Below are 27,220 nucleotides of genomic sequence, written 5' to 3'. Positions count from 1 at the left end.
GAGTATGTTCCTGGGCAGTGCTCACTTATTTTACCATGTCAAAGCCAGCATTTAATTCTGGCTTAGGTCAAAATTAGTGAATAATTTCAGAGACAGCATTTAGCCAGATTCTGAATTTTAAGTAAAGGTTCTCTGCAGTTGCTGCCCTGAGGCTCAGGCTCATTAGCACTCCAGTGCTGTCTTCTGCCAGGGCAGCTTGTGAAAACTTGGAAGAGAAAGGTGTCCTTCTGTTCACACACCTCACTTCTTCACAGGTCTGCCTCCCTCCTTCACCCACATTCTCTATTGTTCCTTCTCCTGTTTCTGGAGAAGGCTGAAGGAAAGAAGTTTGAATTCTGGGAAGGAAATTGTCCCTTGTGCTGTACCTCCTTTTACCAGACCCTTTTGGATAACGGGGAAACACATATATAGGTGTCAGGAAGTTTTTTTGAGTGGGTTTCAGTGTCTGTAATGTGTCTTTGTCCATGACCAGCTGTACTATGTTTTTTTTTAAACTTCATTACCCAGTTTCTGGTGAAAGTTATTGTCACAATTACGTGAAAAGACTTAGTTTCTACCTATTTTAATGTCATCAGTGTTCTGTTTGTTTTAGAGTGGTTCGAAATATTCTAATTTTGCATAGAACTTGCTTGAACCACACCGCCCCTCCCTTGCAAATTAGAGGTGATTTATTAAGGTTTTGTAGGAAAGATAACAAATCCAAATAGCACTCAAAACAGATTTTCCTGAGGTAACCCTGTGGTTGTTTTTTTTCTTTAGCATTCGGACATCACAAATTAAATAAAATAGCTAGAAAATAAATAATGTCAACATCTATGATGGAAGAAAGGCATTTCCTAGAAGTTACTTTACTTCATTTGGGTAATAAGGCTTGATGTTATTTGTTATAGTAGTAATGTTATATTATTTAAATTAAAAGCACTGGATTTTGAAGGCACTGCTAGGATAATGGGGAGGTTTTGTAAGTATGGGACTATAATTAATCATCTAGATTCTGAACAGTTGTTGCCTCCTGTATGAAGTGCCAGCAGCACTGTAATGCACAGGAGGACCCTGGATCCGGGGCCATGGGTTACATCTCAGAAGATTTCTGGCATCCCTGCATGTGTGGTTCGTTCTTTTAAGAGTTCTGCCCTGAAGATGGAGTTGGTTTGTGACAGTTCTGTGATTAGAAGCATTGCTGGCAGCTCCAGGGCAAGGGCTGAGGTAAAGATGAGGTGCCAGCCTGCCTCTCCATCAGTAATTGAAGGGAGCTTTGTGATCAAAGCTATGCAAATTAGCACTGTGATAATGAGCCAGAAATCCCATCAGTAGGAAGGGACCTGTCACCTTTAAGGCTGAGGTCAACACTTCCTAATTCTGCAGAATTATGCCTGTTCAATCAGCATGTGGTTTGAAACAGAGATTGATCCTTTATTATATGGTGCTAGTGATGGGAGAGCAACCAGCTGAGAGCCAATACAGTGAGCAGAGAGTAATTCCCCTGGTCTGTGTCAAACCATATGGTCATGCACAGCTTTACAGAGGTATTCAATAAATAAAGAGGCCCTGTGCAGGTTCTGTACCTAGCAAGCAGTAATAAAATGCTTTGCTTTTACTGTTTTCTGCTCCAGTTGCTAGAAGTAATAAAACAAGAAGTAGCATATATAGACTTGTGGGTAATTGCATCTTGTCTTCTGTTGCTTTCTAGAGCAGTAAGTGAAGCCAGCAAATGTTTGGATTGCTCCCAGGAGAGAGCCAGGACTCACTGCAAAGGTCTTAGAGCAGGGAGCAGCCCTTTCCTGTTGAGGTATCTTGCATGGCCTCGAGGAATGTCCTACTAGGGGAGAAAAAAAAAGTCAAAAGAAAAAATTCAACCACCTTGCCAGAGGTATATGTGTATATATCTATAAAGGGATTGCAATGCTTGCCGGTTCCACTCAAATCTAGAGGCACTAATAACATGGCAAACCATATTTTCTATTAAAACTGAAAAGATAGCGAGCATCAGAACCAAATCTTACCCAGGCACTCAGCTACAGTGCTCAAGTGTTCCCAGTTGTGAGGCTTCTTCAGAACAGCATTGCCCTAAAGGAGGTTCTAAGTTTCTTGGAGGAGAATTAAAGAATAGATAAAATAAATATAGAGACTTTTCATGACATCCTATGCTTATTACTTCCTGCTGTGGTTTCTCGGTGTCTCGCATGGGTGTTTGTATTGCCTGGTTCAGTCCCTCGTGGCTGACAGCAAGAGCTGTGCCCTGTGCTTTGGCACAGCTGCTTTGGGCTTGGCAGGGCTGTTGGTGTCACAGCTTTGTATTGGTTTGTCAAAGTTCAGTTAATTTGCCCTGGCGATTTTTTTGTTATTTCTGCTGTTTGTCACTTCTGCTTCCTATCTGGAAGACTAGCAGGGAGTCTTCTAAGCTTTTCTGCCGAGACATCCCAGCACAAGTTGTGCCTTTGGCCCCCCTGGGGCCGTGGCTGTGCCCAGCTCACAGCCAGTGCTGAGCAGGCACGGAGCTGCACCAGGGCAGACCTTTGCAGAGTGGCACAAGTTCCTGCCTCTGTTGTCTTCCCAACAAAACCAGGTGAAGCTGCTTCAGTGCCCACTGAGACTTGCAGCAGTGTGTCTTGGATACATGAGGGTAAAGCAAGAAGGGTGCTTCAGCCTGGCTGCCACTGAAACCCATCCCTCAGTGTAGGCAAGACCTGAATTATGTTTCTAAGTCTTTTATGTGCTTAAATGTGGAAAGCAGGAAGCATCCATCAGGAGTTGTTGCCTCTGTCCACAGCTTTATGCTCCAGCTTGACAGAATCAAAGTGAGACACATCTCAAAGTTGAGAAGCCTAGTGTACTCTTGGGGGGAAAAAAACCAACAGGGAAAATAAAATGGGTGGCGCTGTATGAAGTAAAATGGGAAGTTTATTAAGTACAAGGAAGGTCCTTAAATTGTTGAGAAGCTGATAATGTGTTTTGTTTGTACCTTCATCACTGCTGAACTGCGTGTTACTGCTCTTGGTTTAAGGGCAAGCAGGCTGCCATTTTAAAAGGAAAAAAACCCTGTTGAAATGAAAGCAGCTCTCTGTACCCAAGGGGATAGATGGAAAAGGCTTGACACTGAAGTCACATGTTTTTGCTTTTGAAAATGACCAAGAAAAACCCTGTGCCTTCCCTCCCCTGGTTATCAAGACATGCATCTTACTTACATGTATTTGCCACTCAGTTAACACTTCTGCTGAAGGACACACCAGCAGGGTGTTAGCCACAGGATGTGACAGTGAGACCCTTGAGCCTCTGTGATTTACTTTATAGTCCAAAGGCATACACAACATTACATTAGTGGAAGCAGTTCTCCCCTGCTTGTCGCTGATGGATGCAGAATGGTCAGCTGTCCCCTCCACTGTGCCATACTGGGCTTCAAAGAGAGGATGTAAATCTAAACTCCAGTTTAGACCAAGCCTTGCAGCCCCTTCCTCGTTGTTCCCCCCAGCATAACTCGAGTAGTTTAGTATGTTCTAGTGGGAGATTGAGCTCTCTGGGGTAAGGTTTAGAAAGTGCAAAGACAACTGCGGGTACAGCAGCTTAAACAGCTCTGGTTTGTGTCAGACTGTTCCAGGTATTAGTAGGAATACTCAGGTGGGAGAGGGCAGGAAGCTCAGGTTGCTGTAAGGAAATGACTGCACTTCTGTGGCTTTGGTTGGTGTAATTGCCTGTGGAATCACATCCTGATTTCTGTCTCCTATTGCTTCCTTAGTCCCTAGGCTGGAGAAAAGCACGGGACAGCTTTCAGTGTCAATATATCGAAACACAAGGTGGGCTCTTCCCAGTTCAGAAGAGTGATTCCCAGGGTATGGAGAGCAGCACACTCTGCTTGGGCTGTTAAGAGAGAAGGAAGAGTTGCAGTTCCAGTTTTCCTCTTGTTTTTGCTTTGTCCACCATCTAGAGTGCGTTTAAACGCAGTTCCTTAATTTAGTGCATGGCTCAAATGAAAAAGGTTTTGTTAAAGGGCCCTGTATTGACATGACAGTTGATAGAGCATCCAAAATTCTTTTGTTGGGATCTTCACTGTACCAAGAAGACTGAAACAGTTCACTAGAGAAGATACTGCCTCTATAAGCTTTCAGAGTAAATTTTATGAACACTTACTCCTGAAAAGCTTGTAGATCTCTTGCATTCTGTGGGAATGATCAACATTTAAAACTTTGATGTCTAAAAGCAGTTGTGTGTTTTGCCTTAAAGTTGGCTTATGCAGTTGTGCTTATGTGTGCAAATTGGTGTGTTTTTTCTCTGAACAGTCAGCTGTTTAGGGAGAGTAACTGTGTGAAAAGACATCCACAAATAGAGACCACTTAGAATCCAGAACTTCACACTTTACTTTGTATAAGTAAAATTGGTTACTGTTTTAATACAAAACTGAGTTAAAACACGTTTATTTAATTGGCAGAACTTGAATTCCAGCTTTATTTATGTAGGGAATTCTGAGCATCTGAATGGATGCACCACAAGTCACTGGCAATCTGAGAGTGTTTCTTTTATTAAAGTCTGGGGTGTTTTTCCACTCTAAATATTTTACTACAAATAAAAGCCCTGCTATGTGCGAGCGCTCAGTAACTGGCAATCAGCTGAGTTCACAGATGTGGTTGGGACTCTCGCAAAGGCCAAATTCAATCCAGTGTGTCAATGTGGTGGATGAGGTGTGAAACAAGCTATTTGCTTTGGCCCAGCATGGACCTGGGCTTTGGCAGCATATTTAGGGGTTTGTTCTATGGACTATGAGAGATGGGTCCTTGGGGAAGGAGTGCCAGCGGTGTCTGAAGTGACTGGCGATGGGCTCGGATAGGGAGCTGCTGCCCTGGCGGGGGTATTGGCTCCAAAGGGAACTCCTTGTGGGAATTTCTTTGCTAGACAGTAGGTGCTACTATTCAGCCTCTAATGAAAAGGCAGCTGAGGGGAAAATGCTGGAGAAGAGAATGAGCAGCCTGACTGAACGGCCTGCTAAATGCACCAGCCAGTGCACTGGCATGTAGGCAGTGTGGTTGTTGTCCTTTTTTTAGCAGGGTGCTTGCCAAAGTCATACCTGATCCTGGCTGCAGGTCTGCACATAGGAGGTACCTATGGGCTGCCCAGGGAAGTAGTGGATTCTCCGTCCCTGGAGATTTTTAAAAAGAGACTGGATGTGGCATCAGTGCCATGGTCTAGTAACCGCAGCGGTAGTGGATCAAGGGTTGGACTTGATGATCTTGGAGGTCCCTTCCAACCCAGCTGATTCTATGATACCTGTATTAGAAACAGTTGTTCCAATTTCCAGATGACTGTCCTGGTGATAGGTCTCCAAGCTGCTTTAATAATTGTTGTTGCAATCCAGGGGAGAAAGCTGTGGCTGTGCTGAGAAAAGGGCAGGTTGCAGAAACAGGAATTGGATCGGAGAGATGTGCTTCACATCTCCCAGCAACATAACTCAGTTGACTTCAGTTGAAGGGAGCTCAAATGTCATCTGTTTTTAATTTAAAAACATCATAATACCTTGAACAAACTGTTTTGATCACAAAGCCCCTTCAAGGAAAATGAAAATTTTAGTAATTCCTTTTTAGATTTCCCATCTATTTGCACCTCAGTAAAGAAAGCCATGTTTTTAGCTTTGCTCTAGAATGTGCATAGATTAGAAACACAGCTGCTAGTTCATTTTCAACGCTGCCCTCCTAACACAGCCCTGAACATCTGACCCATCAGCTCAGAGTAGCTCCAGGTGGAGCTGCCTTTTCATGCAGCCTGGAGTTACAGAGCCCTGTCCATCCCCACTCATGCCTGGGCAGGACCAGCACGTCCTTGTGAACACTCCAGGCGAGCTGGAGGCCCTGGGAAGGCTGGGGAGGGCAGCCAGGCTGCTGGAGCCCGTCAGCTCAGGGGCTGCAGCAAGCTCCACTCTGCTCAACTTCCCCTTTATGTTTAAAATATAATGGTCTGATTCTTTGCTCTGATTCACAGGAAGCTGGGCTTTAAGACTGTGTGTGATAACATTGTGTTCTGCAAGAACGTGTGTGCAGAGAAGGAATGCCCCAGTGAGAGGGAGCTTTTCTTCTGTCTGTCACAATAACCCAAATGTATGTGAAGAGGACCTATGAACCCCGACTGGTCTGGCTTGGGGCAGTGGGACAGGCAGTATTTTTAGACTCTACTTGTCTAGCTCTTTGACCTGACAAAATGGCATAATTTTCCAGTTGTCCAAGAGGGAATGTGACAGGTTACCATTGACTCTTGGGTGCAGTGAAGAGTTTAGGTCTGGCTGGGCACCCCAAACTGCATTTTTGAATAGCCCAAATATTCTAGATGTGTAAAGCTGGGTGGGACCCCTGACATGAATAAGCCTTCTGAGGATGTTTCTGAGATCGCTGTGGCCAGAGGTTGGCCCCAGACCACTCTGCAGTGGGGTTTAGGGCTCTAGAGCTGTTTGGGAAAGAGAAGAAAAAAAAACAAAACCAAGGCCCATAAATTACATTGTCTGCCTTCAGGGAAAATTTTTGTTTTTGTTAAATTTTTGGCATTATATTTCATAGTTAATGGAGCATTTTCTCCTGCCTGTTTGTCCCATATGGTCTGTGTTTACTATTGTATTCCAGTATAGGAAAGCTGGCTGGAAAACTGTGTGCCATCCCCCTGAGCAGCTACACTCAGGTGATGCCCACTTTAAAATGGTGCAGGTGTTGTTAGCTTGGGCTTGGTTAGGAAAACTAGCTCAGATCAACTGCTGTACCTTCAGCAAGCAGCTCTTCATCAGCCAAAGGGTTTGTTCCTGCTCAGGGGTAGTGATGAAAATGTGCTTGTGAGGTTAATTTGTCTAATTCCTCTTTTAAACCACCATGTGAAAGATGCTCTTTCTTCTCCCCCCCTTTTTTTGTGTGTAAATAATTGCAAATCCATCAAGGCAGACTTTGTGAGGTGCAGCTGTGTGTGCAGCCCGTGTGTCTGTGTGTGCATGGTGAGGTAAAGCCCATGCAAAGTGGCAGCTCAGAAGCTGTGTTCCTTTCTTTCCTGTGGGAGGAAGTATAAATGCATTGATGCTTTCAAAAAAAACCACCCAGACCCAGCTCTAAATTAGCAGCTTTTTTGACTAGTTAGATCAGTAAAATGTTGGAATCACGGTGTAGCTGAAACCAGACAAAATTCCCTGGGTTTCTTTTGAATTAAAGTTGAGTGAAAAAGCCTGAGTGCTTGGATAGAAAAGGTACATTAAATGCTGGGTTAAAAACCCAGCAAACTTTTTGCAAACTTATTCCCTGTACTTATAGAGAAGTTGGTGGTCTGATCAGAGGCCAAGGACCTTTCATTCTTGTTTACAGCATTATTCTTTTGTGAATTACAAAATTGCAATATAGACAAATATTTACTATGTAGTCAAAATATAGAAATGGATATTTCTGTAAACAGCTACTTTCTTTTCTGAGAAGACATGTAGCGTGACCTATCCTGCAGTTTGTATAAAGACAATAATTTGGGGACTAAACTTTGATTTTGGTGGGTGGAGGTGGGATGTGTCACACTGCCTTGTGGCCTCTGTGTGGGGAAGATGAACATTCAGGTCGTTGTCCTTCTTGGGTTTCATTTCCTTTCCATTTACCTGCACGAGGTTAATCCTTTAGCTCTCAAATAGACCTGCCCTCACTGCTGGTTTTATGAGGTGTGAGAATTCATAGCCAGGAGAGCCTGATGTGCTGTTTGCTTTGCAAGAGCAGCTCAGGCTGCACGAACCACACGAGATGGGGAGAGACCCGTTTCCATAAACATCAGCCCATCCTGCCTTTAAAAGCAAAGGCTCAGGGAAATCAGAGTTCCCTTTTCCCCTGCTGGGATTCACTCGGTGAGAAGCGTCCTGGCGGTGTGTGGAGTTTGCAGTGCCTGTGTGGAGAGCTGCCTTCCCCATTGTCAGGCACTCAAGCAGATTTCTCCCAGCGGGAAATTTTAGGCTCCAGAGGGCAGGAATGCCGAGGCTTGTGCGTTGCCCCAGTTGCTGGTGATGAAGGAGGTGGTGTAGCAATGTGCAGCCCCAGCCATGCAGATGCTGATGTGTGTGAGGGGCCTGAGGGGAGCTGGCTGTGGCTGCTTCACAGGCAGGTTCCAGGAGAGTCTTCTAAACTAGAAATAACTTGGGAATTCAAGTCCCTTGAGCCATCACTGCACATGTATCTCATATACCTGTATACAGGTGCAATTATTACTACTTGCTGCTTAAAATCTGGTGGCCAATATGCTGAAAATTGAGAGATTCATTGACATTTCTAGTAGTTCCTGCCAATTCCAAGGCTAGTTTTCCAGATAAGGCACCTATGGATTTCAGTGCCCCCCATATTACCTCAGTTATGAGCACTAATTAATAGGAATCCTGTGAGTGCATAAGGAGATCTGATGCAAATAGTTCTGAGGCCCTCTCTAAGGTGAACTGTTGGGTTTTGACATTTTAATTGGTTCTTTTTATCAGTTAGGAAGGTACAATTCTGTTTGCACTCTTGGGTCCTTTTAAACTTAAGAATCAAACACAAATAATACTTTATATGTGCATTTGATTTGGTCCCTAACCTGACAGGCACCCAGCAGGTGTACCCTGGCACATGGAATGCTGTTGGCTCAGCTTATTAGTCTCTTGTATCCATGGGAGGTGAGGCCAGGCAGGCATCCCCTGGAGAAGATACCTGGGGAAGCAATTTCAATATTTAGGTCCAAAGTCTGATGCTGAACTGGCTCATGAGACTCTTAAGTATGTATCAGCAGGGCATAGATAAAGTGTTCCTAGGGAAATAAGATCCTGGGATTTTGTTACGTGTTTGCAGTGTAGATCAAGTTTATGGGTCACCTGAGATCGTGGTACCTGGGCCCAGTGTAGATTCACATGTAATTTAGGGCAAGTGTCAGTGAACCTGATGGCAGTCAGCTGAACTGAGCTGCTTCAGCTAACTCAGAGATTCAGGCTAAGCTGGAAAGTTGGTATTATTCCATATCATCATGTAAACTCAGTTTACAACTTGGAGCCAGGTTGTCAGGTGGGTCTGCTCCCATCAGTGAAGTTATGTGGATTTACACCCCTGCACATTTGGGCAGTTCTGTTTGCCTGACCATTCACTTAAAGTAAAATTATTAGCTTTGGGGCTCTAAAATGTTCAGCTCATTACACATATTCAGAAACTGAGTATGCAAGACAAGATTCAACATCTTTTAAGCTTTTCTCTGTTCTCTGTGATCCTTATTCCTTCCTGCTGAGTGAATAGCACTGTTGAAGTCCTAGACTGTGTTGCAACTAATGAAAAATATTCTGTGGACTTTAATGGTACTAGATTTGAAGTTTTTCTCTGTCTTGTCTGTTTAGTGTTTAATGTATTAAACACGATGACTGGAAAGAGAGTAGAAAAGGAACAGAATCTTTTTTATATCAAAGTTCTTTAGCTTTGTAATCTTGAAATATTAATTGAAGAAATTCTGCTTCTTGCTACAATTAATCATCTCGATTTTACTTTTTTTTGGAGACCACTTGATGTTTCTAGTCACTTTGATGTTTCTATGTCCCTCTTGAAAAAGGAGTAGCTGTGAAGAGCCTGAAACCGGGTTAAACATTCCCTGGTGCTGATAGGATCTTAATAGTTAGAGCCCTCACTAATCTAGAACTGGTTGCAGTCTGCAGGCATCTCTCCCTTATGAACACAGGGAATAAGAAATATGGGTCAAATCCTGAAGTATTTGTGCTTTTTTTACTGGGCCCTTGCTCCTGAAGCAAACTTTGGTTAAAGTACCATAAAGGCTAAGCAGACACAGACTTGTCAGGATTTATTCCGCTACATAACAGAGGAATGAAGTAAACCACACTATTCAAACAAACTGTGTCCTGAAAGCATTTTGAAGAGTGCCACAGTGCAGTAAGATGATTAAAATCATCTCATGATTGTAGTACAGGGAGAAAGACATGAAGAGGCCAGTAAAAGGGAGAATATTCCAAAGGCTTGTGAGAATTAGGCACATAACTGTCTTAAGCTCCTTTGAAAATCCAAACAAATACATTTTCTGTTGATATTAGAATGGGCTGGAATCTTACAGGGGTAGATGCTCACAGAAGGGCTGCTTAAGCAGAGAAGAGGAGGGTTTTTTCCTAAGCCTACAATAATGAGAATGTTCAAAGTGATGCAGAGATAGTGTTGTACAGGAGGGAGAGGATGAAGAGGAGTCAAGAGAGGCAGGGTATGGGACATATGAAGAAATTAATAGCAATGAGCCCTGAAGGATTTCAAAGAAAGCAAAGGTGAAAAATCTAGCTTTTGGGGCCCTGAAATGAATTGGGATCTTCTGACCTGCCTGAGGATGCAAATACTAGTGGCTGAGGGGAGGAGGGGCTGGCAGAGGTCAGGGCAGTGGTAGAGAAGAGACAATGGCCCCTCTGCAGCACCAGCCTGTCTTTCACTTCACAAAAGGTTTTTTGTAATTCAAATGAGAACAACCCCTCCTTAAGAAAGGGATCTCTCTTTGGAGGGAGAAACACTGCAACATACTTTACTCTCACTTCCCTTTGGTTACACCTTCCTCCATCAGTCAGCGCATGAATGAATTTGGTTTGACCTTTGTTCTTGCAGAATTCCAGTGTAAACAGCAGTACACTGGAAATACAGATGTGGTCCGGGATCTTTCTGGAGCTTTCTTCCTAAGTGGCTTTTTCTGGGAAGTGCTGCTGGATCAGTTCACTTGTGATAGTCCCAGACCACCACCGTGCTGAGAACATCTATGCATGTGAATTTTTCCTCTGTCAGCTTGCAGCCCCCATGTCCATAAGCATCCACGAGTGACTGAGAGACAGTCCTGGGTCACTTCTAGACACCATTCAGTAACTCTGCCCTGGGATTTGTATTTGCAGATGCTGTGGAAGTCGTACAGGCAAGGAGGGTGGTCTGAGCTAAACCAGTCACCCAGGCTGGCTCTTGAGGGAAAGAAGTTGCCTGCCTGGTGCTCTCTTGTAGTGGATCACTAACTCAGGGAAGGCTTTCAGGGCTGTGAGTAGATGGGTGAATCCTCATCTAAGCCACAGGGATTTGTTGACAGAAACGGTTTTGTGCTGGGCCAAGAGAGTCAAAGTGAGTAAAAAGCTATTGGAATGTCTGACTCCCTCAAGCACCACTGAAAATCCCAGTGCTGTGCAATGCCAGTATTTTGTGACTGCTTCTTATTAACTTTGATGTTACAGACAGTGTAACACTCAGTGGCAAGATAAATGTAAGATAAATCAACCAAGTGTGTTGTAACTGCATGACCCTTAAAATTCAGGATTGGCTAAGGACAAATCAGTTAGGTTTTTGGAAGTATCTCAGGCACGTAGCTTACATTAGCAGTGGCTGTTTCTCTTACCTAGTATTTAAAGAAATAATCCAGTTTATTTATTCAAGTGTTTTATTCATACATACACTTACGTAATTTTAAATAGCTGAGTTTCTAAATGCTTCCCTACATTTTGTTTAGTATGCATCAGCATTCACCATATGTCGGATTAAGAAGTGGGGAAGCAGTTCAGTAGAGGTTTTGTAATATGTATGTATATATTTATTGCTCATGTATCTGTACAATTATAAAAAATACCATTGAAAGTATGCTTCAGGTCAAAGGATCTGTCCTCTGTGACACATCTGGATTTTGCAACTGAAGCTGCATTTCTTTTCTGAGGGTCTTCACAGTTTCACCTGAGATGAAATCTGCTTTTTTTTTTGCAAATGGTCCTGCAGTCTGCTGTGGGAAGAGAAGGTGCTGCTGTAACACCCATGTTTTTGTTGTGTGGGAAATGGTTGTTATTCTAAATGACAACACTCGAATGAAAAAGAAATCTCCTTAAAAGAAGGAAGTGGGGGGGTGGGGGTGGAGTTGGAGCATATGAGGAAGAAAGATGTTGTCCTCAGGGATCTGGGAGTCACATTCTGAAGAGAATGATCTTCGTGGTTGTTTTCAGAAATAGTGCAGTGAGTACTGTGGAGCTCAGATGATTGGTATAAGTAGTTCACCTCACTTTGTGTCTGTAGCTCAGGATTATGGAAGATCTGTAACCTCTGTAGAAGAAGAGTCATTTTAAAAACTGTACAGTAGAGTCTGTTTGAGCTTCTGCTTGGCAGTAGCAGTGGTGGAGCTTCTACCACTCAGACTGCCTGAGCTGTTTGCAGAGAATGTGTTTGATATTCCAAGATGTGCATGACTTTTTCTTTCTTTTTTTTTTTTTAATCATCTTGGTTAGCTAATAGTTTAGTTCCTCATCAGGGGATAGATCAAAAAAATAAATATGTACCAATAAGCTTTGAGGCTTTAAAGCCAATTTGATACACAGGAAGCCTGAAATTAGGGCAATAAAAGATATTTCTGGTGCTATTTCCTCTTACTAAACACCTCTGCCTATCAGGCAAGTCCCTGTTCAGCTGTTTGCTGATGAATTAATTTGCCTGTAGATCTCAGCTACTTTTTGCAGAGTTGCTCTCTCTCACAGCTGTGGCTCTTTATTGTTTTAAGAGAATTTAGAGAAACTAGTCTTCATAGGTGAAATCCTCTATGCAGGAATTTCTGTATAATGCATTCATCTGATGCTTAAGTTCTTCCTTCTTCAGACACTTTAAAATGAGTTTTTATAGAAATATTAATATAGCAGCTGGTAATTGAACAATGAGGGAATACTTGATTGCCAATAGGAGATACAGTAATACACTCTTTAACAGCAGTACAGTTGCTTCAGTCTTGCTCCATTTGACATGTGTAATGCTAGTGATGTCAAAGGAGCTGCTTCTGGTTTCCAGTACTCTAACTTAAATTTCACAACTAAAAAAACCTGAACCTGGCCCAGTATTCTACATTCTGTGCTGGCTTTTGCCCAGGACGGTAAGAGATGTTGGAAACCCAGGCATCTGTATTTAGTCAGGAATTTCTTCATGTGTCTCTAAGGTCCAGCTGTCCCAGTAGGTCTTGACTAACAGTGCCCAGCCCTGCAGAGCACAGCAGGGGTGACAGAACTGAAGCAGGTTCACTCCCAGCCGAGGTGTCTCCATCCCCAGAGCTGTGAAGGCCCTGCAGTCAGGGGGTTACAGCTGAAATGCTGGAAGACTTAAGTTTTCTGTAGAAATGCACACTTAGTTTTTATGAAGGAGGGGAAAAACCCCGTTGTGGTGGGATTTATTTTGTATAAATAGCCCTGTGCAGTCATTGTTATGCTATTTGGAGGTTATTTATTGCACTGTCTTTTAGACTTCAGTGCAGGTGAGGACTGCAGTTCATATGTGGGATGGGATGCAGGGTGTTTGCTTCCTGTCATTTCTGTAGAGCTTTAGCTTATAAACTGCATATCTGATAGAAAGAAAAAGAGTATCAGGATGACAAGCTTCAAAGCTAACAATTGAGTAGCATGAGCAAGGATGCACCTGCTCTTAAAACATGAATTTTGGCAAACATTCATTTTAAATGGTCAGAATATTTCAGTAGGGCCATGTTCCCCCAGGACCTTCAAGCTGCTTTGCTGAAGACAATGGTTTTTTTTTGGTGTAGAGGCAGATATTATCTTAAACAGCCACATTTAGTGGCAACACTAATTCAAGTGATAAAAAAAAGTAGAAATTAAAATTACATTTGCAACTTCTTGTTCATATGTTTTCACTCTGCCTTGTCAGGGACAGATGCATGGCCCCTGTGCTGTAGTTGCAAGGTGAAGGTGCTCGTGATGGTCAAGTGTTGGAATTCATTGCCCACGTCACCTCTTAATTTTTCACTGTGAGCACATTTTCTTGGAAACAAGATAACGTGCAAGAAGCTTTAAACAATTGATTGCACAAGTGTGAAGCAGTTTATTTATTTAACACTAAAAATACTAGGCTCATCTAAATCCCTGGATCCTTGTTCCAAATCAGTCCCCAGCCACTGAACAGAATTGCCTCATTGTCTCCTAAGAGCAACGTGGCATTCCACTCACCTGTTCAGAAAATGGGTTTTTCAGGATTGTGCTGTCACTTATTGCTCCCCCTGGACACGGGGACCAGTGGCCTCATCGCTGCCTGTTTCTGTTCTCCCTTTCGTTTCCCTCAGGGGCAGGCACACTTTGCCTGCCTTGCTGTTTAGTAAGAAATCTCCTGCTATTTCTGAACGTTTGAGGAAGTGTCTGCCATAGACATGAATTTTGAGAAGGGTCATGAGCAAACTCACTGCCTCGCCTTGTGTTACTTATGCTAAAGAGAAGGTGGGAAACAACTTATTTTCCCTAATGAAGTTAGGGCTCCAACTTGAGTTCAGCAAGGCCCATTTGAAAAGCACTTGAGAAGAAAACCCAGCATCTTCAGTCTGTTTTGTGTGAGAACAAACTCGCAGTTAGCAGATTCTTTCCTTAAATTGTACTCTGTGCTCTTGTGGTTCAGAGGTGCTGCAAAGACACTCAGATCAACGAGGTTTCAATGCAACAGTGGACTGTGAGGATCCTGAATGGAAGAACAAAACACCTTCATGCAAAAAGGGCCATTAAAAAGTACTTATTTACTGAGATGAACCTTTATACCTAAATTTCTTTCTAGATTTGTAGTTTCTGTTAGTATTTATTGGAAGAAACTTAGTCAACATGATGTGGTGCTGAAAGGAAGCATTTCACTCTGCTCATTCTGGTTTGTCACAGATTTGCTTGAATCCTGCAAGGCATTTGTACTGTAAGACAAACTATAAACTATGTTTATGCATGTCATGAGGAGCATCAGCTGTGACCTGCTGAGTTTGGAAGTAACAGACCTTTAGGGCAGCAAGTCACAGTGCACAAATAAATGTTATGTTGATGCAGCAGCAGAACTTTAAGCAAAAACAAATCCTCAGTGGACTGTTTTCTTAACACTGAGCACGTTAACATGGAAGATGGGACCTTTACAACCTTTACCAGGAGAATGAAAATTTCTCAGCCTGGTTTCCTGGTTTTTCCCTACACTGTACCATGACCTGGTTTTGTTATGGGCTCATGGGCTCTGCCAGTCCTTCTCTCCTCCTGTGCTGTGCAAGCAAGCAGCTCGGAATGGCAGGGGGGACAAGGAGTTTTCTGCCAGCTTCTTAGCCCTGGTTTTTGTGAAATCTTTAGTCTTATATTCCTGAGCAGCGTCCAGCAGGCAGACAGAAGGAAGCAGAGCCTACTTTTGTTGCCTGTTTCAGCACTCCAGGAGTGTCTTGGTGACCTGCAGTTGGTGGTTGTTTCAGTAATCCCCGCTAGTTTGGAAGGGGAGGAAACCACCAACACACCCCAGAAGAGAGCTCTGCTCTTGATTGCGGTGCAGGGGTGATCGTGATCGTCCTGCAGCATCCTAGAAATGACTTGCAGAGTCCCCAAGTCCTAGGGATGTTTTTCAAGATCCCCCCAGAAAGCTGACCCCTGTGCTTCCACATATCCCTGGAGGCTCAGGAGTTCGTTTTTATGGAGATGTGAAGTGTTGCAGTTGAAAAGGGTTGTACTGATGGACTGAAAGTTCCTCGTGAAAATGTCATGGACTAGATCCCTTGAAACCATAAATGTAGGTTGGAGCAGCCAGAAAGAGCATTTTCCCCAGTAACTTTTTAGGTGGCCAGAAGAGCCTTTACCCCTTCAACTGATTCCTCTTTAATAACAATGTTTTGGAATATAAATAAGATACAGGTACAGCAGGTTTTTAATATTTGCCACAACCACCTTCTCTCTTTTAGCATCACTTTTGTCATGTCCTGGTCCAAATAACTCTCTAATTTTCCAGCTAAATCAATGGGTCTAATAAAAGATCATAGCAATCCCTTCCCAAAAGGAGTTGCATGCTACTTGTGTAATGGGTCTAGCAGTCTGTGTCATCAGGTGTTTAGAGAGATGGTGCTGATAAAGATGAGCTTAGACCCTAATAAAACAAGTAGCATAAAAAAATCACTTGAGAAGTTTGGGAAACACTGACCTGAATGTCAGAATACCATCTCTGGGAAAGGGGCTGCTTTTTCCAAGCAGGAAATTGTTTGGAAAGAAAGTGGTGTTGCCATGTGAACAGGGCAGGCAGCATTAGCTCCATGAGCCTGCTGTTTAATAGCTTGTGTTTATCATACTTTTTATTTGAATGACTGTGTTGCAAAAGATTCTTCTTGCACCTGAGAAGGTATTGAAAATTGGGAAACAAATAGTTCTGTATCTGCTGAGTTTTGATAATTTGGGGGGAATTGCACTTTGGAAAGTAGATTACTAAATTTCTAGGACCAAAATCTCTTGTAGCTGTTATGTTTTATTATTACTGGAGAGACTGCTGTTCGTGTACATCAAGGCAAATCAGAGGCTGTAGGAGATTTGATGGACTATCTACAAAGTTCACTGCCTGTTTCCCTCTTATGTCTTTCATCCTTTCTCCTCTGTCTCTGCTTTTCTATGCCGTTCTCTCTTTTTTTTTTTTTAATTTTTTCTCTCCCCTTTTCTCTCTTTCTCCTGCTGACATTGAGTGATCTTTTCAGACAAGCGTCACAGAAAAGCTGTTTTTTAGATTAACACAGTCTCCACTTTTTTATTGACTGACCTGTAACAGCTAATGTGATTTGCACTTCTGTATACAGCTGTCTATTATTAGACCCATCATACGGGAACTGATGTACAGGTAACTATTAGTCACCAGTGGAGCTGCTAATTGTGTAGATTAATTGATCATTCCAATTGGATTTGTTGTGTCCAAACAGAGATGTGATTAAATCAAGGAAAAAACTCTGCCTGGCTTATGTTTTGACAATGAGTGACTTTAGTGTGATGTGCTACCTTGTATAACTCAGATGCCTGATTATTAATGCTCTGCTGTCTCCCCCCACACTGAAGTGGGAGGGCAGCAGCTATTCCTGCCAACCCTCCTGTCATTAGTCACCAGCAAACACTTCACCTCAGCCAGTTCCCTGCCTGGGTTCCTGGCCCCATTGTTGGCAAGGTGGACTGGCTGGTTTTTGTAAAAAGCCTCTTCTGCTGCTGGCACCTGTGTCCTGTCCCTTTAATGCAGGAATCTGTTCTTCAGACTCCTTAGTCCACACAGCTCCTCCAAGCTCTCCATATCTAGCTGGAATCTAGACAAGATCTCCTTCCTGTTTAGCAATACAAGAGGAGCAACGTGGTTATAGTCCTTGAAATTTATTCAAAAGCATGTTGAAAATCCAGGGCCAAACCCAAATGTAGGGTCTGTATGCCTCATTAAATAATCTTACTTTTATTGGTGCCTGTCCTATAAAGTGAAAATGGCTTATGACTGATAGAGGGCCATGGCTAAGCAGGAACAGAGATGTGCCCCTGTTAGTGCTGGAAGTCAGGCAGAAGGACATGTTCACTGTCTTCCAAACAAAACACCACAGGCAAAGGCATTCCACAAGCTCCAGGTTTGGTCCAGTGACATCACTTCTTATCAGGTTGTAGGCTGCTGCCAATCCCAACAAGCCAAAGGCAAAAAGCAAAAGCTGAGTATGCACCAGCTGACATGGACATTGCTCAGGAATAGTTCAACTTTTAAAAGCCTTTTATTATCAAGCTGTAACAAAGCTGCTTTGTGCCATAAATACAAAGACATGACCCGCTTCCCCTTGCTGTGTCAGGTGGGTAAGAAAAGTTCCTTTCATCCTTGCTCACAGCACTCCCCAGGGCTCACTGCTTTGTGTGGGAGGCAAGTTAGAAACCACTGAGAAGAACAGAGAAGAAAACCCTCTGCCCTTCTGTGCACAGGTCATGTAATTTATTGCAGCAGATTCTGTCCTCTCCAGCTTCCCTTCAGTCTCACCTGCAGGTATTTGCATCTCTGCTGATGCCTGTGGAAAACAAAATTCTTTGCTCTCAGTTCTGCCCTTTAGCCAACGGTTGCTAAACCAGTGGAGCCTTCAGGTAGAAATCCCTTGCAGTGTTCTTTGCTAAACCCTTCTCACTGACTCAAATATGTTGTGAGTATGTTCAGTGCAAATACAAGTAGGTCCTGACTTCCAATAGCCAGAGTTATGCTTTACAGGCTGATATTCAGATCACTGTCCATTTGTATCTGGCCTGGAGCTTTTTATTGACTTGGCTGCAGAGCTGAGGGAAGGGGAAGCCTGACCTAAGTGAAAAGTTCCAGTGTTGTTTTGTCTGTGTTTAACCAAATGAAATGGAGTGAACAGGATAATGTATCCCAGGCACTGTCTGGTGATTTCCATCTCCCTGCTCCACGTACTGAGGTTGTTGAAATCATGTGTAGCCCCAGCTCAAGGCTCTGATGTGCCTCAGTTCCAGCAGTGTGAATGTCCCTTTGTTGTTCTTTGCAGTCCTTTGCTGACACACGTCTCGCTGTGCTTGGGCACAGCTGCATCCCAGAGACAGGGGAGCCTTCAAAGAAAGAGCAAATGGACCCTGCTGCAGTCTGCTGGTAGTAAAAGATAATTAAGTCTAAAAGTTTCAACAAAGGGAAGACGTTTATTGCCAGGCAAAGCCCAACAGCGTTGTAGGAAATGTCTTTGGTGGTGCCTGTCTGCAGCCCTCCCATCTGTGATGGGGAGCTGGTAAATGTTTACATTCTCTAGGTCTTAAAGGTAATCAGCCACACTGTGTTGATGGAAACCTACAGGATGTAAACTAGTGAAATCAAACTGTATCAAGCCGTTTAAACATCATCTTTTTTTATCTCTGCAGGCATTTCTTCACCGGATCCGCCAGAATGCTGTGGACAAAGCTGAGAAGTACATAACAGAGGAGAATGTTAAGGTATTTCTTCTGTCTTCCTCATTTTCTTGGTGGGGAAGATAATATGCAATGAAAGGCCAGGTTCAGGGATATGAATATCAAATACCCTCTTGTCATATTGATGCTTATTATTAAACTGGTTCCCTAAGGGAAAGAGCTCATGTTGACAGTTTATCTGTCAATCTGTTTTCCCATTCTTATAGCTGTCATCTTCCAGCAATTTTTCATCTCACCAGCTAATTTCAGTAAAATTTGACAACAGTGCAGTGTTGTCAGAGATACTAACTTTTGGCAAGATTTGTGAAATGGTGAGTAGAGGACAGAGAGGCCATTTCAGTGTCTTTGAGAGGAAAGGCAGGGAATGCACAGTCCTTGTCCATTTTGCCTGACAGTGTTCAGTTAACCAGTTCATATCTGCTGTCTTCTACTACTCTAAAATTGATAGGGCTTGTGAAAAGGAGGCAGGAATGCTTTGTGTTCTAGTGGAAAGGAATTTGGGTTCTTGTGGGAGGACTAAGTGTGAGACCCTTGTGTGAGGAGGTTCCTGCATGAAATTTGCACTGGAAAGAGATAAGGGACATGGAAACAGAACTGTGAAGCACTGGTCTCTCTAGTGACTGTGGTCACAGAGGACCTTGTTCATTATGCTTATAAATATAAGCAACACTTTCCTGTAGTAATTTGGCTTAAAACCTCACCTTGTACACGTGTGAAAGCAAAGCCCTGTTTGTACACTCATGCAGGTGAACCCTGCTGATGAGTGGGACAGTGCAGTTTGTTTGCCACTGCAGGCTGGTTTACTGGGCCTGCTGTTGGTCCTGAAGCTCCTCCATCAGCAGGAGCTTTGCCCTGTACACCTGTGGGAGCAGGGCAGCAGCAGTAGGTGTTACACCAGGCAGTGCTGGTTCCTGCATTTCCTGGCCCAGTGTTCCCTGGCTGTCCCAGGTGCTCCAGCCCTGCTCTGCCTGTCAGACCAGCAAGAAGGGGCTGGGAGCAAGACTGATGGCAGCTTTGTGGAGCTCAGCCTCTTGCTGTCTACAGAATTAGAAATCCCCAGTCCCCAAAAACTCACCATCCAGTGTGTGAAGTAAATTCAGGCCTGGCTGAAGAAAAAGTAGACAAGTGATTAGTTACAATAGATCTTGTGTGCAAAAAGTGAGTCTGCTTGCAAATAAACCTACACAACTATTTGCCAATTTGGCAAGCAGCTGCAGGTGCTGATGAAAATTACTATCCTATCATTATTCAGGTATCGTCAAAATGAATATTAATTATGACTGCCATATAATCAGATACAGTGCCCACAAAGCCTGTGCAGAAGAATGCATATTTTCTCTACTGATTTAAATGTATTTGTATTTGAAGTTTCATCACACTTCTCTGGGGAGGTACCAGTTCATTTTTGTGTCATTCTTGAAGTGCTTGGGGGGTCTTTTTGAGGCCACTGTGAGACCTCATTTATTCTTGTTATTACAATAACCAGCCTTCAATAACAGAGCTTCTCTTCAGTAATAAATGGCCTATGCCTATTGCTGGTGAAATAGAATGACAAAGTCACAGTTTTTCTGATCAGAGGAATGTATTCAATATTATCTCCTCTTTCCACTCTCCATCTCCCACTATGCCAAATAATTTAATAGTTTTTCCTGCAGCTGGAAGATACTCGTACTTTTTTCCCTCCTTTTTTTCTCCTTTCTTACTGGTAGACATGGGAAAAGCAAGGTGGTGTTGGGACTTCTAATAATCTCCCTGCTGATATTATGTGTCTCGAGTCACCAGAGAGCTGTGAGGTGGCTGATGGTAGCAGAGACTGTAAAAATGGTTTGGCAGCTCATGTAAGGAGAAACCTGTCTTTTCCTCCCTTTCTTCATGCAGCAGAAATGTCTAGAGGAAAATACAGGGTATTCTGGCAGTCACTCACCTCTGAGCAAAAGGAGAAAGTGCCCTTGAGGCTAATTTGGGTTATTGCTCCCACTATTATTTTTGCAGGTTTCTCCTACAGCTGGAGCTAAGCATGGGAGATTTCAGTAATCTTTGGCCACTGTAGCCCCTTCCAGAAGGGCTAAACTGAGTCCTGTGCCAGGCCCAGATTTTGCAAGTTCTCCAGTGATTAACAGCTGCAGCAACATCAAACCAGAAAAATTGGTTTTAGTTTATATGCTGCCTCATGTGGGAATAACTCTCCTGATCTGTTAGTGCTGTGCTGTCACCTCCCTGATACAGCAGGTTGAAGGCAGTACAGTGGGAAGGTGGGCACAAGGGTGGGAACTGCCTTAGACACAGAAGCAGGTGCAGTCAAGGTCTGTCTGCTGCCCTGATTTTCAAGTGACTCTCGTCTGCAAATTCTGCTGCAAGCAGAGCTCTGCTGATCACCAGAGAACTCATTAGATTGCACAGATACTCCTTGGATCAAAAAAACACCCCCCGAAGGCTGCTCCTGAAGGATAAAATCATCCCTGACAGATGTTTGCCTCTTGCTTGTTAATCCCCTTTTGGCACAGCTTCTGGCAAAGCCATGCAGGCAGGGGCTGCCCTGTCATCACATCACTTCCAGCCATGTGACAGAACCATTGCAGGCTCTGCTTGAATTAGTGCAGGAAGTTTTCTGGGAGCAGGTTTGTAGCTCCCTGACCTTTTCTTGGGTTCAGAGCCCATCAGTGCAAATTCAGTGCTTTGGAATATTTTAGTTTATTGAGGGCTAGAAAGGAGCTCTGAGGCACAAGCATGCATTAATGATGGTGCATACTACATGTCTCAGCATTCCTGAAGGGAGAGGGGAGCAAAGACAAGGAACATGCAACAGGCTTTGCTCTGCACACACATCCAACTTGCAGGAGTTTGAGAGAAATACTCTCTCCATCCTTGAATAACAGAAGGTAGAGAGCTGAACCTGGGTACCTGCAGAGAGGAAGGCTCCTTGAATTCATGATCTGGTCTACTCCTGCTAAACCAGAGAGAAACTGGTTATAAACCAGGAATTGAGGTTTCATTCCTATGACTAGATTTAATTTACAGATTATTGTTCCTCTGAATTGCTGCCACATCATCAGCCACCAGGTTGAGTCAGTGTCACGTCCAGTGAATAAATTCCAATGCATAAAGCTGAAGCATTTAGTGTTAGGGGAGGCATTTTGGGAATCATTTGGAGGATGTGAGGCTCGATCACTTCCCACACCAAATGCCAGGAAGATGAAGGCTGGCTCTGCCAGGCTGCAGACTTTGGGGTTCAGAGAATTGTGTCCCCCTCTCTGAGCCAGACCAAGGAGTCTTCTTCCAAAGTGAAAGCTGGTTTGACTGCACTGCAGATCTTCTCTTTGCAAGTGTTGTGATTAAAGCAAAGTGGTAGAAACATTGTCTGCAATGTGTGTGTCACTGCAGACTCCAGGATTTCCTCTACCCTTTCAGGCTTCCCTCCAGTGGCTGCCAGTAGTGTTGGCTGCCACTGTACATCAGGACTTCTCCCCCTCTTTAGGTACCATTCCATCTCCTACATGTGGATTCACACTTTCTTCTATGTTGTATGAAAACGATTAAGACTTATAAATTTAATGTGTTTTTAGCAACTTTCACCCTGGCAGTTTATCCCCCTTAGCACACGTATATTCCAGTCCCAGGATCACATAATTGTCACAATTACCTTTTAGTACAGGGCTGAACCAGGGGCCTCTCTCCCTGTCCCACCGAGCTCAGTGAAAGGGAGCTCTAAGGTGCTGCTCTTGAGGTTTGGGAGGACTGTACACTATTCTTTTCTTGGATCAGTGAAATGCTGCTTCCCATGTGGCAAAGATTTCATCCCCTATTTACAGGTACACCTTTGTGTGTAAGAACTTTGAGTCCTTTTCTTCCAGGAAGGGATTTCTGATGTGTGGGAATGAAAGGCAAATGACTCCCTGCTTTTGTGTCCTGCAAAGTGAGTTTGGTCCTTGTGGCTCCATTTACATGGCTGGTCTCATAGGAAATTTTCTCTAGACTTGAAGGAGGTTGCTTGCATTCATCATGCTCAGGGGTCTGAAAAGATAACCTTCATTTACAGCAGGTGCTTCAGGAGCAATAAAGATTTCCACTGAGGGCCAGGAAAGGGGCAAATATGGTGTATTTCACTCTGTACAAGTCCCTGTCTGTGCTTTGCATCCTATCATGGCAAGTCTAGAGCCACAATATTTTGGTGCCACTACTTAACCAAACACTCTGAGATGTATTAAAAGCTAGCAATGTTTTTCTTGTTATATTTCAGATCTTATTTTCTAACATCGAAGACATTCTTGGTGTTCACAAGGAGTTCCTGGCTGCCCTGGAATTTTGTTTACAACCAGAACCTCAGTCTCAGCATGAACTGGGAAATGTTTTCTTAAAATTTGTAAGTACAATGACTTAATGCTATCTGCAAATGCAGTTTCCTGTCATAAGCTCTCCTGCCCCTCAGTAAGTCCTAATCTCTAAGGCTTGTAGCAATACTATGACAATGTGTGTTGTATGAAGGTTGTAGGTAGGGTGGGAAAAAATTTGTGAATGAGAACTTGTGAATTAGAACAATGGGCACCACATCAAACTCAGCTAAACAACAGTATATTTTTAGAAACTCTTCCTTTTCCCATTGAATTTTTTTCCTTTTTTTCTCACCCAGCTGATCACATTTTATTGCTGAGAATTTGTCTGCTTTGGTCCCAAATGTTTCAAAAAAGCAGCTTAATTTCAAGTAAATGAAGAATTATTGTGTGTATTGTAAAATTTTAAAAAATTGAAACCCATAAAGGTAAAAATTAAACCCAAAGGACAGTACATCATTTACAGTAGTTGGTGTCTGTGCATACATTTGTTTGTAAATGAAAGGCAGTGTGAGAGTGTTTATCTTGCTGAAATGAAGCACAAGTTACAACACCCAGCCTTTGAGCATGGAACAAACAAGTACCTGCACTCTGTAGCTCCAAAGTAGATCCAGTGTGGCTTTTGAACTCCTACTGCAGGCTCAGGATGCCAGACACAGAAGGGAAAGCATTTCTAAGACGCAAATTCACTCTGCCAGGTGATTTAGGACATTTTGGTGAATCACTGTGGTATCCTCTGGCTTTGTGCCTGACAGCTGGTTCTTGTTCTGCTGTACAGCCACGACATGATCTTGTGTCCGTCCTCATCTGCTCTGAGGTGCTGCTCCCTGATCCAGGAGAGCACAGATCCCCAACAGGGACCCTGCAATTGCAGCTGCTGATCCTGCACTGCCTCTCTCCTTGTCATTTGTTTCTTATGCTGTGGAATTGTTCCTGTGGTAGATTTTGGGTTTGTTTCTCGCTTGGCCTGATTTCAGTCACATCCGTGTGCCCTCCTCTTGACTGACGTGTGTACAGACCATGCTGCATTTGCAAGACCAATTGCATACACTGAGTTACAGGCTGGAATAATTTAAATGCAAAGTTACCTAATTTACATGTAACATAATTAGAAATTGCACATTTTTTTCACTTGGAGCAACCCTCCTGAGATGGCTGAAAATTAGAAAGCAAGTACATAATAGCCATTTCTTCAAATTCTTATTAACTCCATTAAGCCACAGGCCCATTTCCTATCAAAATGTGTTCTATTAGGCTTTCATAATCAAAATTCATGCTTTCACAGTTCATCAGGTTTGAGTGGGCAGCAGTTATACAGCCATTCATTACTTGGAGCTTCACCAACTTCACCTCCTCGTTTAATTTTTATTTATGCTGTGACAATTATTAAAATAGTATGGGAAAGTGGGAGACTGAGACCATGCCCCAGAATTGTATCAGATGTGAGAAATGACTGTCAGCTGCTGAAGAACTTACTGGTGACCTTGGTTAAAGCCTTGACCACCCACTGGAATCACTGGCTATGAACAAGATATACTGTACTAATATATTAGTATTCATTAGGGAGACTGTCAGAACGAGAGGTGATGCTGTCAGATTGGCTGCTGGGTTGAAGTGGTGCTGAAAAACCCGAAATGTTTACTTCCAGTTGTTGGACTGGGTGCAAGGCCTGAGATATGTAGTCACTGTCACCATTTTCTTGTATACGAACATTTTGCATTTATTACTATTAAATTATAATTATAAATGATAATTATGGAATATTCCTTACCTATCCAACGTGAAGCAATACAGGAGTTATGAAACTGCAATGCACAGAAGTGAGTGCTGGTGAGAATCAGTCTTCTGATAGTGTGACTGAGAGGAGCTCACGTCGCTGTCTGTGGAGTGCAGTGCCAATAATGGGCACCCCAACTGTTCCAGGGTCCCCCTGGGGAGAAGCAGCCTATGCACGTGGAAGTAGAACATGTATTTAATTCAGAATATATGGAAAAAGCTGATCTCATCCATAATTTCCTTAAGGAAATGTAGGAATACCATTAGGAGCAGTGTGGAACCTCTAGTCTGAGTAAGGAACAGTCAAGGAAGGGAGAGCACATGCACTGACTGTGCAGTGACCACAGCTCAGCTGTGCAGCTCAGGAAAACATGACTGTGGAGCAGGAGGGCAGGGAATTGCCAGATCCTTCCTTTCTGATATTGCCAGAGGTTTGGTGACACATAGCTAGAAATTACTTCAAGGGAAATGTGTTTTATGCTAATTTTTTAGGAGCAGTGTTGCATGAGTGATCAGTTTTACTAAGTCATCAGGGATCTTGTTTTGTTGAGAATTATGTCTTCTGTTTGGGTTTTTCATGTTGACAAAGTTGGTTTCAGCCTGCTTTGAAACAAGAAAATGACATGCCTTGTTAAAAATATGTCCAAATAAAATGGTTACAGTTTTCCAAATGCCTTACTTGTTTTTTTCTAGTCAAAACTGTTTTCGAATTTGTACTAATTTGTGGGCAGTTCTAATGGACCCAAAATAACATATTGGGAGAATAGACTTATTGGTTAAAGATTTATTTTAACCAAACAAAGAACAGTACAGACTTACCAAAATCAGGAGGTCTTGCTGTGTGTCCAGCAGATTTGCTGAGTAAGAAGGTGCCATTTTTATGTGGCCCGTCTCTGACCATAATTGCACTTTAACCCAGAGTAACTGCAGGTTCAGAATTCCTGAGCTCACATCTGTAATTAGGTAACTGATAATTTCCTCCCCAGGCAAGGGGAGAGCCCAGGACTGACTGTCACCCAGGGAGGAAATTAAACACTTGAGCCACTGAGTCATTTCCAGCATAGTTCTCATATTTGTGGGTCACCGGCGTGCGGCACAGCTGGGGAGGGCTGGGGGGACTGCTCTGGTGTGTGTGCAATTACTGTGCTGCCTCGAGCTTTAGCAGAGGGATTTTGTCGTGATCTAAATATAACCTCCCAAACTCCAGGCACTCAGAGCTGCAGTCAGAAACCTGGGCAGTGACATTTTGTGTGCACTGATGTAGCGGATGCTGCCGTGTTAATGGCTCTATTTTTAGTTTCGAGCGTGGTGCTTGTGTGCTTCCTTGGAGCTGAGAGGGGGCCAGAGGAGGAAATGTGGGAGAAACTTGGATATCTGTCTTATTCTGTAACTCTAGTTTTTATGGGTGACAACAATCCTGTTGACTTTTTTCTATTGTGTTATGGACCAAGCCCTGCCTTTTCCTGCATCTGGTGACCAGAGCCTTTGTTTCTCTGCAACTTTCCAGTATTCCCAGTATTCCCAGTAGCAACTGAACAGCTGCTGATGAAGGATAAAAGTCTTGCACGTGTGCATTCCAGCTCTTTGCACCCTACCCTTTGTGGCTGCTGTTTTATTTGCTTTGTACTATTGTTCTTGTGTTTGGACATACATATATTTATTCTCAGTTCTTTCTTTGGAAGTACAAGGAGGGGAACACAATTCATCAGATTAGTGATAAACCAAACCCAAAAGCCTTTTACAGTCCCTGTGCATGTACCTCTACCTCTGAGCATCTGACTAGAATGTCAAATGCTCCTCAACTAACATTAACTCAATTTCTTTTCCATATGACAATAGCAAAGGGAATACCCAGGGAGTGCAGCTGTATTCCCATGGATTCATGTTACAGAACTCCTTCAGTTGGCAGTAGTTTTTTGCTTGGATCAGTATGAGCTATCTTAAAAGTAGTTAGATGCTGCAGAGATCTTCTGCTAACTCAGGAAGGCTTAGGAGTGCTAGGAGCCAAATTAAAACTCAAAAAAATTAACTTCCAAGTTCTGGGGAGATGGAGAGGTCCAGGTAGAATGTTTTCAGACCGGGATCCTGATGTGAATGCAACAGCAAACTATGGAGGGGATTGGCTGCATGGCTTGGTGCCCTTGAGGTGTAGCTCTGGAAGGCCTTACATGCTACCCCTGACAGAGTTTCACACTATTGCACTGAAATGACTTCTGATATGCAAAGTAGCCTGTCTGGGTGCTCTGTATGGCACTGCATTGTGGCTAAATGCAGAAAATAAACTGCTGTTGTGAGAAACACCCAGAAAATGGTGGGGTTTTTTTGGCTTCTGAATTGTTCAACCTGCCTAAAGCGTACTACACTGTTATGACCCCCTTTTTATCCTGGTGGATGCAATACTGGAACCCCAGAACATTGCTGCTGAAGGTTCAGCCAGTCACACCAGCCATGA

The 27,220-nt window shown here is 43.3% G+C and overlaps 1 protein-coding gene across 3 annotated transcripts in view; it reads left to right on the top strand.

Moving 5' to 3' along the window:
- Positions 1-27,220, top strand: part of PREX1 (phosphatidylinositol-3,4,5-trisphosphate dependent Rac exchange factor 1) — a 145,192-nt gene that overhangs the window by 38,724 nt on the left and 79,248 nt on the right. For all 3 annotated transcript variants that reach the window (XM_051802716.1, XM_051802715.1, XM_051802717.1), the window contains exons 2-3: positions 18,617-18,688; positions 22,902-23,024. In XM_051802716.1, coding sequence (XP_051658676.1) covers positions 18,617-18,688; positions 22,902-23,024 — 195 coding nt within the window. The remainder of the gene's footprint in view (positions 1-18,616; positions 18,689-22,901; positions 23,025-27,220) is intronic.

This window comes from Manacus candei, unplaced genomic scaffold (assembly GCF_025592945.1).
Source record: "Manacus candei isolate 608988 ecotype Guabito, Panama unplaced genomic scaffold, ASM2559294v1 h1tg000057l, whole genome shotgun sequence".
Lineage (NCBI taxonomy): Eukaryota > Metazoa > Chordata > Aves > Passeriformes > Pipridae > Manacus > Manacus candei.
Note: the sequence above shows the minus strand (reverse complement) of the source record. Positions and strands in the feature narration are given on the sequence as shown.